Source organism: Tamandua tetradactyla, chromosome 7 (assembly GCF_023851605.1).
Source record: "Tamandua tetradactyla isolate mTamTet1 chromosome 7, mTamTet1.pri, whole genome shotgun sequence".
Lineage (NCBI taxonomy): Eukaryota > Metazoa > Chordata > Mammalia > Pilosa > Myrmecophagidae > Tamandua > Tamandua tetradactyla.
Window position 1 is genome coordinate 6,463,497 of NC_135333.1, and position 12,477 is coordinate 6,475,973.

Consider the following 12,477-nt stretch of genomic DNA (forward strand, 5'->3'; position numbering starts at 1 on the left):
TGGGAAACCACAAGAGTGAATTAAAAATTGCTATGATCCAGCACACTCAATATCACTGAGTCAGTTATGTCACTGCCATTCAATTTCAATCTTAGGATGTTGTTCATCTGACGGAGTCAGGACGATCAGCTTCAGGTTTGGGGGGGCGGTGTGGTATCTTATAATATTTTTTATTTTTGTGCTCCCACTTCTCCCCAGGGGATAACTCAGAAGCTGTTCAGACATAAGCCCACAGTTAGACCCAGTGTAAAAGCCTTTTAACCCCAAGAGCAAAAAAAGAATTTCTCCCTGCATTAAAGGTCTATTTCCCAGGCTCATTTTATTAGAATTATGAACTCTTTAAATTTAATAAGTCAAAGCAAATTAATTTGGGATGTAGTTCAAAAGGACAAGAGAAGATGAACTTTAAAAGGGGATAATAATCCAATTTATAAATGACTGCTATGAGTGAAGATAAAAGTAAAATTTAACCCCAGATAGATTCTCTTAATCCTATATTCAGAAGGGAATTTCCAGTGTTTATAAAAGGGATATTTGGAGGCCAGAACACCTGGGCCCCAAACTGAACACACATGTGATGCTACTGGCTGTTTAAGCTCCAGCTGTGTGCCCAGCCTTTAAGTGGGTCATTGGGACTGCGTGTCTGTAGGTAACTATTCCAATAATACCAGAAATATTCTGCTGGCTACAGAAGACTGACCTTTCTGATAAAAACAGTGAAATGATTGGGACAAAGGGACAGAAAAACATGTATTTCAGACAAATTCTGGGTTTACATTGGGGCTTTTACCAATATTAAGTAATATGCAACTATTAACTGTTGGGGCTAGATATGGTCTTGTTTTAAATGTGATGGTTTCACAAAAGAGAATTTCAGAGAGAACTTGGATAAGGTGGAAATGGGTGAAACTTGAAACTCAACATCATCAAGTAAACACACCCGTCACATCTAGGGGAGATCACTTTGAAATTCAGCTCTCAGAGGCAGATGGCTACAGGTTAAGAGGAGCCAGCATCTCCGAGGAAATCCAAGGAAAAGTATCTACAAGAGGAGCCCTGAGACATGAATCCATTCCCTCACCCTGTCACCCAAAGGCAACTTCTTTTCTGTGCCTTGTTTTATCCCTCCCTGAAGTTAATAAGCATACTACCCCTTGCCACCAGAATCTGTCCATGCTTTGAAACACTCAATAAGAAAAAAAATGTATGATTATTGCTAGCAGATAAACTAGAAAAAGGAAGAAGAAATAAAAAAAGAGTACACAATGTGGGAGTGACTATACTTTTTTGAGGGTCTTATGGGAACTTCCTGGTAGAAGCCAGACAGTCTTAGTAAACATCATTTGAAGGCTTAGACTATCCCATTTATATGAACTTTAAAGATTATATGTCAACCTGAAGAGAAAAAAAAAAAGAATGATGTGGTTTATTTTGAGCATTTCTTATAAGGCAAATTAAACCGTGCTGGGGTTCAAACTGTTTTCCTTGAAATATAGCAAAATTGGATATAATATGGTTGACTAGCAAAGACCGTACTGTAAAACTAGCCTTAAATGGGGCATTCACGTATTTTTTATGCTTTACCTTCGTAAACCAATTCTGATCTGATAGGACACGGGAGGGAAAAATAACCAGCCATTCTAATTCCAACGCCAGAGATAAGATGCTTAAATAGCCAAAGAAATTTCTAAAATGCATTTTTTTCCCCCAGGTGGTTGAAGATAATTCTGATCTTGGGAGTCACAAATAAGAAAATCTGGCTTTCAAAATAGGTCTAAAGTGCTTTTTTCTCTATAAAACAGACAGACTGGAACGAATGCTGGGAGCCTTGAAAGAAGACACACTCACCAGTCTCCAAAGCCATAGCTCTAATCCTGAAAGATCCTTTGCAGTGTTTGAAGTCATCCAGCCTACACGGCAATGCTCTACGACTGGAAACTCGGCCCCCACTCCCCCAGCTTCTCATTCTTACCCACTGAAAACCGCATATCCATGTTTGTACCAACTGCAACTTAAATGGCCTTACCAACTTCTGTTTCTGCAACTTCGTCCACATCTATGACCTGCGCGTGCTGCTGGGGAAACCTCTCCACCGGCAACTGGAAAGACCTGGTCCTCCCCACGGAAGGTCCGTGGGGTCTCTCGGTAGCCACGTGGCGTGGGGTGAGTACACTGGGAACGTGGTACGTGTTAGCATCTCCCCTTTCTGGAGCCTCGTAGGGTAAGGGTGTGGAGGCCACGCTCTCCAGGTTCAGACGTGTCACCTGGTCATAATCTTCCTCCTCATCTTCATAGTCTGCTCCATTGTCAAGGCTGAGGTTCGTGTCAGCAGGCACCACACCAGTGGCCGTGTCCGGACTCCCCATCTCAAATACCCAGACGCCCCGCTGCCCAGCGTTGCTGCTCCTAGGGAGGGAGGACAGGCCCCTTGGAAACAAGCTGGCACCCCACAAACAGCCTCCGCCCCTCCCCAACCAAGCAGGAGAAGCCCACAGGATCTGTATCCATGTGAAACCCCTTGCTTGCTTCCCCCTGTAACAGAAGCCGGGGAGTGGACAGAACAGGGATGCAGGTATGTCTGATCCCCAGAGCTGGACCATTCCAGGGCTTCTCTGGGAGACTGTAGCCAAATGGGCACCACAGGTGCAAGGGCTTACCCTCGGCCATCAGCATGGTTCATTCTAGAGACCGTCAGGCCTCAAAATGTTCTTATACATACCAAGTAGTAGGTTATACACCCTAATATAAGCAACCTGTTGCTTGAAGACATTTCTTTTATTCACTATTCTCTTTCCATAGCAAAAGAATTGAAATATCGACTCTATTAGCTGGGGGATCTTGAACAAGTCTCAGTTTACTTTTTGGGCTCAAAGAACGTAGTGGGATGAAAATGAGATACAGAATCCAAAAGTATTTTTTAACTATTAAAGGCAAAATACAGTCATTCTAATTTCTACCTCTTGCTCCACCAGTTTTATTGCTCTTATAAGTCTACAATTGGGAAGTATTCCATCAGAAATGTATAAAATGGCCAGGTGATAAAATGTAAGAGAAGACATAGCATTACTCAGAATGGGTCTTTGGAGAACACTGTGCAAAAAACTGGGGTGGGATGCGGGCTGAGGAATCAAGGAAGTCATGTTGAAATAGGATATCCAATCAACTTGCCTGACTTGGACTCATGTAAAGATAGTGGTTGTGCCAGAGCTTGCTTGTACCAGCTCATGAGAGCAGATTGTTAAATTTTTAGGAATTCTATCTGCAGGTTATTAAACACAGCAATTGTGAAAACTTAAATTATATAAACTTATGGTTAAATAATTATACTAAAAACAAAGGTAATAAATACTCAAAACTCATCACATCCTAATTATTTTACTGTTACCTATGGTCTTGAAGTTATTTAAATCTAGTATATTTTATGGTGGAAATACTATATAATACATAATACAATGTAATTGGGCATCTTCTCTCAATTTCACATTGAGTGATGTTACAATAGAGTTTGAAGTTGGCTATGGTAAGAGTATTTATGCAACAGAAATAGACAAACACTATAAATCAGGGCTTTTTGCCCCCTCAGAAACCCAGTTGTTAAGCATTTATTGGCATGCCACTAAGTAAAGGACAGAGGAATTTTAGGCTAGATTTGACCTATAAAGTTAGGAAGGAGGAGAGTTCTTTATTCTTTAAAGAATAATGGGAGAGGGTAGACTTTAATTTTAGAAAAAACAATCAGGACTTTTTCTCTCTTTGCCAAATTCTACAAAGCAACCTGAGTGTTGTAAGAATTATCAATGTAGGGGGAAGGAAGGGAGGTTTGCTCAGCTGTGGACTCACAGCAGGAGATGAGTTTGGATAACCCTTATTTCTAATTTTATATATATAAGAGAAATGGTCAAAATTGCTTATAATGAGGATATCTAAAAAATATGACATCTGTTCTTCCTAAGAGTATATTCCCTTGAGTTTATCAGAAAAAAAGTGTTACATAATATAAGTACTATACACAAAATTGAAGTCTGTGGGAACATTCTTAGGTAATGTTCTATAATGCCCATAACCTTATCCTGAATAAAATGGGAATCTTTTTAAGAAGAGAATCTACTGAAGAACAAAGAAAGCATACTTGGCCAAATTTTCAATTGATTCTCTATCATTTGCGAATATATTATAAGCGCCATCACTCTTCCATATGAATCCCATTAAACCTTGACTGAATGCAACCACCGCAGGAACTTGGCTCTCGTCCTTCTTTGAGTATGTCGTATAGAACTGGAGCCCATCCTCTGGATAAAGGAAAATGGCATAGGAGCTGGAATCAGATGAGGCCAGAACTGCCTGGAATGTGTTTCTCTGTAAAGAAAAGTTAAAATTCAGTTACTTGGGTAAATACGTACAGATCTTAAAACATATTAACCATACTACTTATAAAAATACTGCAAAGACATGGCAGTATTCTCACCTTATTCTAAGAGAATTTTAGTCCTTTTTCAGCAAAGAACAAGCACTCCAGGAGAGCTCTCCTGAAAAATCTCTATGACTATGTGCCTCTAAAGCCATGGGACCTTCAGACGATAGCATAAATCTCATCCAACTTAGGAAATTTTTATCCCTTAGAAATTGTTTCCATGGACAGAGGACATACTCAACCACATCCATCATTCAGCTAGTATTTATTGAACCCAAGCATCATGCAATAGACTGAAACAAACTAACAAAAAAGAGCTTTGGAAGAAAATAGACCTGAATCCAAATTCTTGCTCTACTCCACTGACTGTGTGACATTGCACATGTTCCTTAAACTTTCTAAGCCTGGATATAAAACCACCTACCTCTAGAAATGTGAAGACTATGTGAGATAGCAGATGGGGGGGCAGACACAGAGAGAGTACTCCTGAAATGTTAGCACATATCCTAGGTGCCAGGTATTGCTCTGAGCAATAAAAAATAAAAACACATGGTCCCTGTACTCAAGAATTTACCATCTAGATGTGAAAACCAACATGTGAAATGACACATTACAAAACCTGGGGGTAGATTCTCTATAGAGATATGTGCAAAGACCTAGAGTTGCCATCGGAAGAAGGACCAGATACTGAAGGAGGAAAGGGGGTGGAGGAGGCCATGACTGGCCATCCTAATTCGAAGGATCGAGTTAGATGAACAAGGAAGAGTTCACCACCTTTAGGAAGTGACAGGGAAAGGACATCACAAGTGGAGAGGGCGGTACGTGCAAGATACTGGGGGTAAAAACAAAACAAAACAAAAAAGCATGATCAGGAAATTGTAAATCATTTGTCTGGAGGAGTAATCGGAGATGATTAGGCCCTAGAAGCAGCTAATGACTCAGTACCAAGGACTTGGGAGAATATTATGCAGAAGATGAAAGGGAGTATTGGAAAATTTTAAGATTTTTAAGCAGTCTTTCACGTACAGGACTCAGTTAACAGCTGGCAAAGCAAAACTACCTCACGCAGGTCCATGACAAACTTTATCAAAGTGTGTTTTGTGGAGTGTGATGTGCCTTATTTGGAGAAGCAAAACAAGTACAAAGAAATTAAAAATTTGGGAAATGCTAATTTAAACAACATTAAGCAGGTTTCTTTACCACAGAACTTCTCAGAGTGAGCCTCCAAGAGAAAGACACAGTATTTAGCATTTCCCAAACTAATTTGTCCAGGAAAATCTTTTCCCCAAGGACTCTCTTATAGAACGAGTGTTCTGTAGTAGGTATTTGGGAACTAGTAGTCTACCTGGAACATTCCTCATGTGAATGAAGGGCTTTCGGACCTTTCAATTTTCTCACTACCCCATAATCTTTAGAAGAATTAAATAATGGTGGAGGGAAGTTATTTTTCCAAGGAAAAATTGAGGAACGTCCTAAAAAGTTACTTGACCTATCCAAATATTCCCTTTCCTTCAAGGGCAAGTCCAAGATCGACAGACCTGTAAAGCCTTTCCTGACACTGAGTCCAGAGATGCCCTCCCTCAATTATAACACTTGTTTTCTGAACCACTTATATGGTGCAAATGGTTCTCTTCTCCCTAACTGGAGTGTGGGGCCTTTTCTATATTTCTTCACTTCTCTCAGGACCACTTTGTTATTTTAAACCCATCACTTTAAATTAATAACTTCTCTTATTAGAAACTATCCCCCCTGGTATCTGCCACCCAAACTAAGGTCATACTTTCTGAAGCATAACTAGGGGATGTTATTTATTAACACTATTTTTCTCATGTAGCTGTCTTTTCAGGAATTGGCTTTCTTTATATCTAATCATCATCGAAGCATAGATATATACAGTCTTGCAGATAAGGTTTTGGAACTTAGATGTGCAATAACCAATTTACTACATTTGGCCTTGGATCTCCCGACCTTGACAATAAAACAGGCATGATGTTTATCAGAGTTGCAAGAGCCAGAAGACTAAAGAGTCCCCAAAGTCTGTTAGACTGCTCCCTTTTGTATCTGGTGAGTGCTTACCTTGCCTTCCTGGGCAGGGTCCCTGCTGGGCCCTTGATAAGGGGCCACCGACTCCCAGGTGACAACCACCACACCACTGGGCTGGAAAGAGACACCTGGAAACCCTCTCTGGACATATTCCGCAGCCAGCTGAGTGACAGAAGGGGATAAGTCTTCTCGATAATAAACCTTCCCAAAGCCATCGGTTGTATCCAAGTCAGCCAGGAAAGGCGCGACTGCTCCAAAGGTTGGTGGGAAGAGTCCAGGGTGGAATTCCTCAGCTGGAGGTTCACTCATGGCAATGATGCCGTTCGTGGTGACCTGTACAAAATCATGTATGATTAAAAGGAATGCAGAAGTGGTTTATTTCTTAATGGTGCCTAAAGACTCCACCCACAAAACGTTGTCACCAGGATGTTAAATACAACAGAATTTGAGAAAGTTATGATCCCGAATTCAAAAACTCAGCATTCTTTTTCTAGTCGCTATGGCCTGGTGGAAGGAGCTCTGGACAAGAATCTTAAGACCTGACTGTTCCATAAAGCAGTCATGAGACCCTGAGCAGGTGTCAAACTTCAAGTCTCAGGTTTCCTCATATGTGCCCTCCTTACTGCTTTATGGGAATAAAATAAGAAGGTGGGAATAAAAGTGCTTTGTATATTGCAAAACACTATTAAAATATAAATCATCATTAAATCCTTAATTAATTTATTCAACAAACTGAGTAATCATTACATCCCAGCACTGTGCTACGTGCTATGGGGTACAAAAATGGGTAGGACTTGGGCGGGCCAAGGTGGCTCAGCAGGCAGAGTTCTCACCTGCCATGCCCGAGACCCAGGTTTGATTTCCAGTGCCTGCCCATGCAAAGAAAAGAAAAATGGGTAGGACACAGTCCTTGCCTTCAAGGAACCCAATCAAGACGGGTAAAGGTAAGGACTGCCACAAACAGATGATTATACAATAAGTAAACAAGAAACAAGAAGTGTCAAGAAGTCAATACGAATGGAGCACTATGGCATCAAGAATTATTCTGAATAGCTGAATGCGTTAGCATAAGAGCTAATGTCTATGGAATGTCTACCATGTTCCAGCCCCCACAAGACTAGGTGCTGCTATTATCCATATTTTTCTGGAGAGGAAACTGAGGCAAGTTAATTAGTCTGTTCAAATTCACCCAGTAATAAGTGGTAGTCGTGAAATGGGAACCCAAGGAGCCTGGCTCCAAAGCTGGTCCTCTTCACCATGATGGGTACAGCCTTCATGAAATCAGTTATTCCTCACTTATCACTGTTATGACTCAACTAAAATCTACACTCCTTGGGAAAATGAGAACAGGGCCACTGAGATATGGTGGGGCACTTGTACCTCCAAAGCCAGGCCGATGAAGGAGGTTTTGACCCTGCTCTCATGACCCACCGGTGGTACAGAATACCACGCAGATGGGCTTTTTACTTAGAAAATCTGTGAATACTTTTAAAAAAAATTTCTTAATCAAATGAGAATTCACAAGCGGCACCTTGTTTTACTGTTTCAGAAGCTGCATTATAAATAGACTGGAAAAATACCTCATTACTAGAGCAGAGGCTGGGGCAGGCAGGCAGATAAAAGAGAGGAACCTAAAATCAAACCCTTGCGACATGCCAAGAACTTGGTCAAGAGGTTCCACGTGGTACAGCCAATGTGGGCCCAGAGAGGGAAAGAATGAGAGCTTTGAGAGTGAAGTGTGTTTTGAAAAACACCCCCACTTTCCCCCAAACTCCATGGGCTGTTAAATTAAGTGACATATTTTCCATCATCACCTGGCATGAGCACAAATTTTCAGGAATACACTGACAGGCTGCAGAAAAAGGGAGTCAGGGAAGAAATTGTACCAGCTGGTTTCTTGTTCTCTTCTCTCTCTCCCAGCAGTACAGAACTGCACAAACATCCCAATTGGATTTATGTGTGAGAGCGTGGGAAATGTCTCACTTTCTCAAGCCACCAAAAATTGGCAGTTACCAGCTACTGCTGGGAAGCCATTCACACAGAGGCGACATATAACCAACTTAGTTTTTAAAAGCTGCTTTCAAATGAAACTTAAGTTGATCCAACAGTTTTGAAAATATTCCCAATGCCATTTACTATCTAGAATGTGGGCACAGGGATGTATCTATTTTACAAAGAATGCTTTAAAAATTGAATTTTTAGACACATTCTAAATCGCTGCAAATGCTTTAAACAAAGACTATTTGGTTATAATTAGTTTTATTATTGTGATATTATTATGCAGTCTATTTTTTTTATTGTATTAAATGCATGGTTCCCATATACCACCCTATTGTTAACACCTTGCGTTGGTGTGGTGTATTTGTTACAACTGATGAAAGCACATTTTTATAATTGTACTATTACCTATAGCCCATGGTTTAACTTAGGGTTCACTGTTCATGTTGTGCAGTTTCATGGATTTTTTAAAACATGTATTCCAGTGACATACACGCACCCTAAATTCCCCCCTTTTAATCTCATTCAAATATATAATTCAGTACCGTTAGTTATATTCACAGTGTTGTGCAATTTTACTGCACATTCAACTCAACATTTTGTAATAATGAAGAAGGAGGACACAAAAGATACATAAAATCCAAACGTTTCATTTGATTCATAGCTTTAAACTTCTCCCCAGTAAATTTCTCTTTTTCAGATATGCCATCCGTGGAAGACTTGATTGACAATATTGCCTTATTTTCTCATTGTACCAAGCACGTGATGCTACCAAAGACTTGGTCCTTTTCTTCAACATTTAAAAGTGCCATTGGGCAATCCAACGGTCAAAGGGCAGGGAGCGCAAAGAAGGCCTAAAAGGCACTTAGGAGACAAGGAGCACAGCTGCAGGGCATGACCCCTAAGGGCTCTATATTGGGCCCCCTGGCCAAGATGCCCAGGACCGGCCATAACCATCATTCAGCAGATGCTTAAGTCAGTTTTCTTCCTCACCTCCCATGTCCTAGAAGTCCTACCTTCAAAGTCAATGGCACTTTCTTTCGTCCCTACCACCACCACTCTAGCTCCAGCCACCATCACCCAGTTGGCCGTCTGGAAGTGGCCTCCTAACTGGCATTCAGGTTCTGGGCATGAACTGCAGGTTCTCACTGCCTGGAGCACCCCCTCCCCATCACCTACCCCCACTCCCAACCCAGTATTTATATCTTGGCTGCCCCTATGTTTCCTTCACAGATTACAACTTGGAATTATTTCATTTATGGGTTTGTCTGCAGGCCCTGGGGGCTCTTCTTTGCTATACTGTAAGCTCTGGAGGGCAGGGACCATGTCTTGGGTGCAGCACCAGAGCCTACACACTGCATGGCACACGTTAGCCCAGCCCCCTCCTGGCATCCTTCAAGAAGTGGGTGGGGAGGATCAATGCAGATAAGGCCTGCAGGCTGTTTTAGAATAAATGTCTGAGAGCAAGCTCAGGGGATCAGTGACGCAAAGGGTCACAGCATTCAGTGTTACTGCAGTTCTTGCCTCTGGAGCACCACAACAGGGTACTGAAGTAAAGAGCTTACACTAAATATGAACTGATAACAAATCTGATCAGGTGTCTACCACCAGTTTACAGGAAATACAGGGGACAAAAGAACATGTTAAATGATACCAGGGGGATGCAGTCAGCAAATTCCAGAATGGGGGACATCCTAAAGGACAAACCACCAGTTTCTTCAATAAATAAACTGCAAGGGGAAAAAAGGGTCAGGGGGAACCTACAGATTTAAAAAGTCCAAAGAGACCTATCAACCAAATGCAAAGTGCAGGCTTGTCAACATCCTGATTTGAACAAAACAACTGAAAAGCAAAGCAGAACAATTTATAAAAGTATTTGGATATTGGGCGGGTCATGGTGTCTCAGCAGAGTTCTCGCCTGCCACGCTGGAGACCTGGGTTCGATTCCCGGTGCCTGCCCTTATTAAAAAAAAAAAAAAAAAAAAGAAGTATTTGGATATCTGCTGATGGGATTATTATTAATTTTTAGACATGTTCATGATTTTGCAGTTTTGTTCTTAAAAAGAATAATTTTGTGAGATACAATCAAAATATTTACAATGAAATAAAATGTTTGGAATTTGCTTAAAAATAATCTTTCTTTTTTTTTTCCCCAAGAGAGGGGAGGAACAGGTAGGGCTATGGAAGAAACAAGATGAGCCATAAAGTGATACTTGTTGAGGTTGGGTGATGGGTGCATGGGAGTTAATTATGTTATTCTCTCTACTTTTGTATATGTTTGAAATGTTATATAATAAAAAGTATCTCAAAAGATAGATCATAAATATAATTGAGCTAAAATTTAGCAAAGAAGAGCAAACTGGCTTTGATAAATATATAAATCGGTGCTGACACTCTCTGACAGAAGTTGGGCCTGTAATTCATTGTCTTCAAATTCCTTCTTTCCCCAGTTTTTCCAACCCCTTCACTCCCAGCTCCCAGCCAGTAGGAATTCAGGAAGTATTTGTTGGCACTGGAAAGGCTAGACAGCGGTGATGAACAGAAAGTGCTGGGGAAAGCAGATTTAGTGATTAAAGTTAAGCAAAAGTTACAGTACCTCAACACACCCTATACAGTGCTTCTGAGTCTAGAAAGAAGCAATTCTTAAACATAAATATTATACAATAGTAATCAGGATTATTTTTTGTTCCCAAATTGGTGCAAGTTAAAAAAAAAATTCATATGGATCATGGGACCATTTTAAATGGTTTATAATTCTCCAGACTCACCATGCTTTTGCATCCCTGGTCCTCTCTGCCTTGAATACCCTTTCCCAGCTCACACCCCATTTCTCCTTGTGAAGTCTTGCCTGACCTTCCCAGGCAGGGTTGACTGTTCTGTCCTTTCCATCTGCACCTCTCTACTTGTGCTTAGTAGCTCAGACCCAGCACTGATTCCTAACTGGTTTCAGATTGATCATGCTGCAAAGCCTGAGCAGAGCCTGTGTGAGTTACTGAGAGCACTACCAAAGCAATACTGTTATATTATTGTCTTAAAGTAACTCAAACTAACCAAATAATGCCTAGGTGAGATTCTTGGTGGAATTGTCTTAAAGAATAAAGAATGCAACTCCTTTGTTGAAAAACAGCTGCTTCCCTTATATTGGACTAATGTAATTTTTCCCTGTAATCTTGCTTCTGATCTCAGTTCACCCTAAGAGAAAGAAGTCCTTTTAACAAGGGTAAACTTCAGCTCTTTATGGCATTAGCACGACTTAACACTCCTTTAGTGTATGTCTATCCATGCACCTCAAGGAATATACCAGCAACACGTCAATTATATCACCAAAAATCCAGGGGTGAAAATGCCAAGTGCCCCACGGTTAACAGCTGGAGTCACTTATGTATAGTTGTTTCGACCCAAATGGCATTAAGAAGAGGATGGCCAGGGAAACTCACTCATAATGGGAGTGTTTCCCATTTAAAAAGCACTTCGGTATCATTTTCATCTTTAAAGCAAACTTACGGAGATCATGAATCACTAGCAAAACTCTAAAAGTGGATATTCAACAAGCTAAAATTGCATGTTAGATTTCTCATATTCAAATACATACTGAAGATGGCGAAACAATAGCCATCTTTATAAAGACTTAAATTGGCCTAGCAGCAGCCTCCAGGGTCAAAAGCTGCCAGCGGGAAGTGGGGGAAGCCCTCTCCAAAACTTATGCTTGAAGTAGGCACAAATAAGAAACAAATGGGATAGTTTTAGAAGTGCTAATGACAATGTACTGGGAAGACAATGAAACTTGCAAAAAGCGATCTCCATGGGTGGGAGGCAGTGGGAAATCGAGGCAAAATAATTTAAAGAATGGGAAATAAACTTCTACTATCTGCTAAATTTGAGACTTTTTACTAAAGCTGTTCACATTTTTAAAATTTAAAAAAGCCATCCTTTTTATCACATGTGTCAGACAGACAAGGAAAAGATAAGAAACTTAAATTTCGCCCAGCCAGCAGCAAGTGAGGGAACCAAAACTGAAATACACA

General features: G+C 40.7%; 1 protein-coding gene across 1 annotated transcript in view; it reads right to left on the minus strand.

Moving 5' to 3' along the window:
• The window catches only part of NID1 (nidogen 1), an 82,841-nt gene that overhangs the window by 55,127 nt on the left and 15,237 nt on the right, over positions 1–12,477 (minus strand). Inside the window, exons 2-4 of the mRNA XM_077168418.1 lie at positions 6,488–6,787; positions 4,130–4,356; positions 2,027–2,406 (exon numbers count right to left, since the gene is read on the minus strand). Coding sequence (XP_077024533.1) covers positions 2,027–2,406; positions 4,130–4,356; positions 6,488–6,787 — 907 coding nt within the window. The remainder of the gene's footprint in view (positions 1–2,026; positions 2,407–4,129; positions 4,357–6,487; positions 6,788–12,477) is intronic.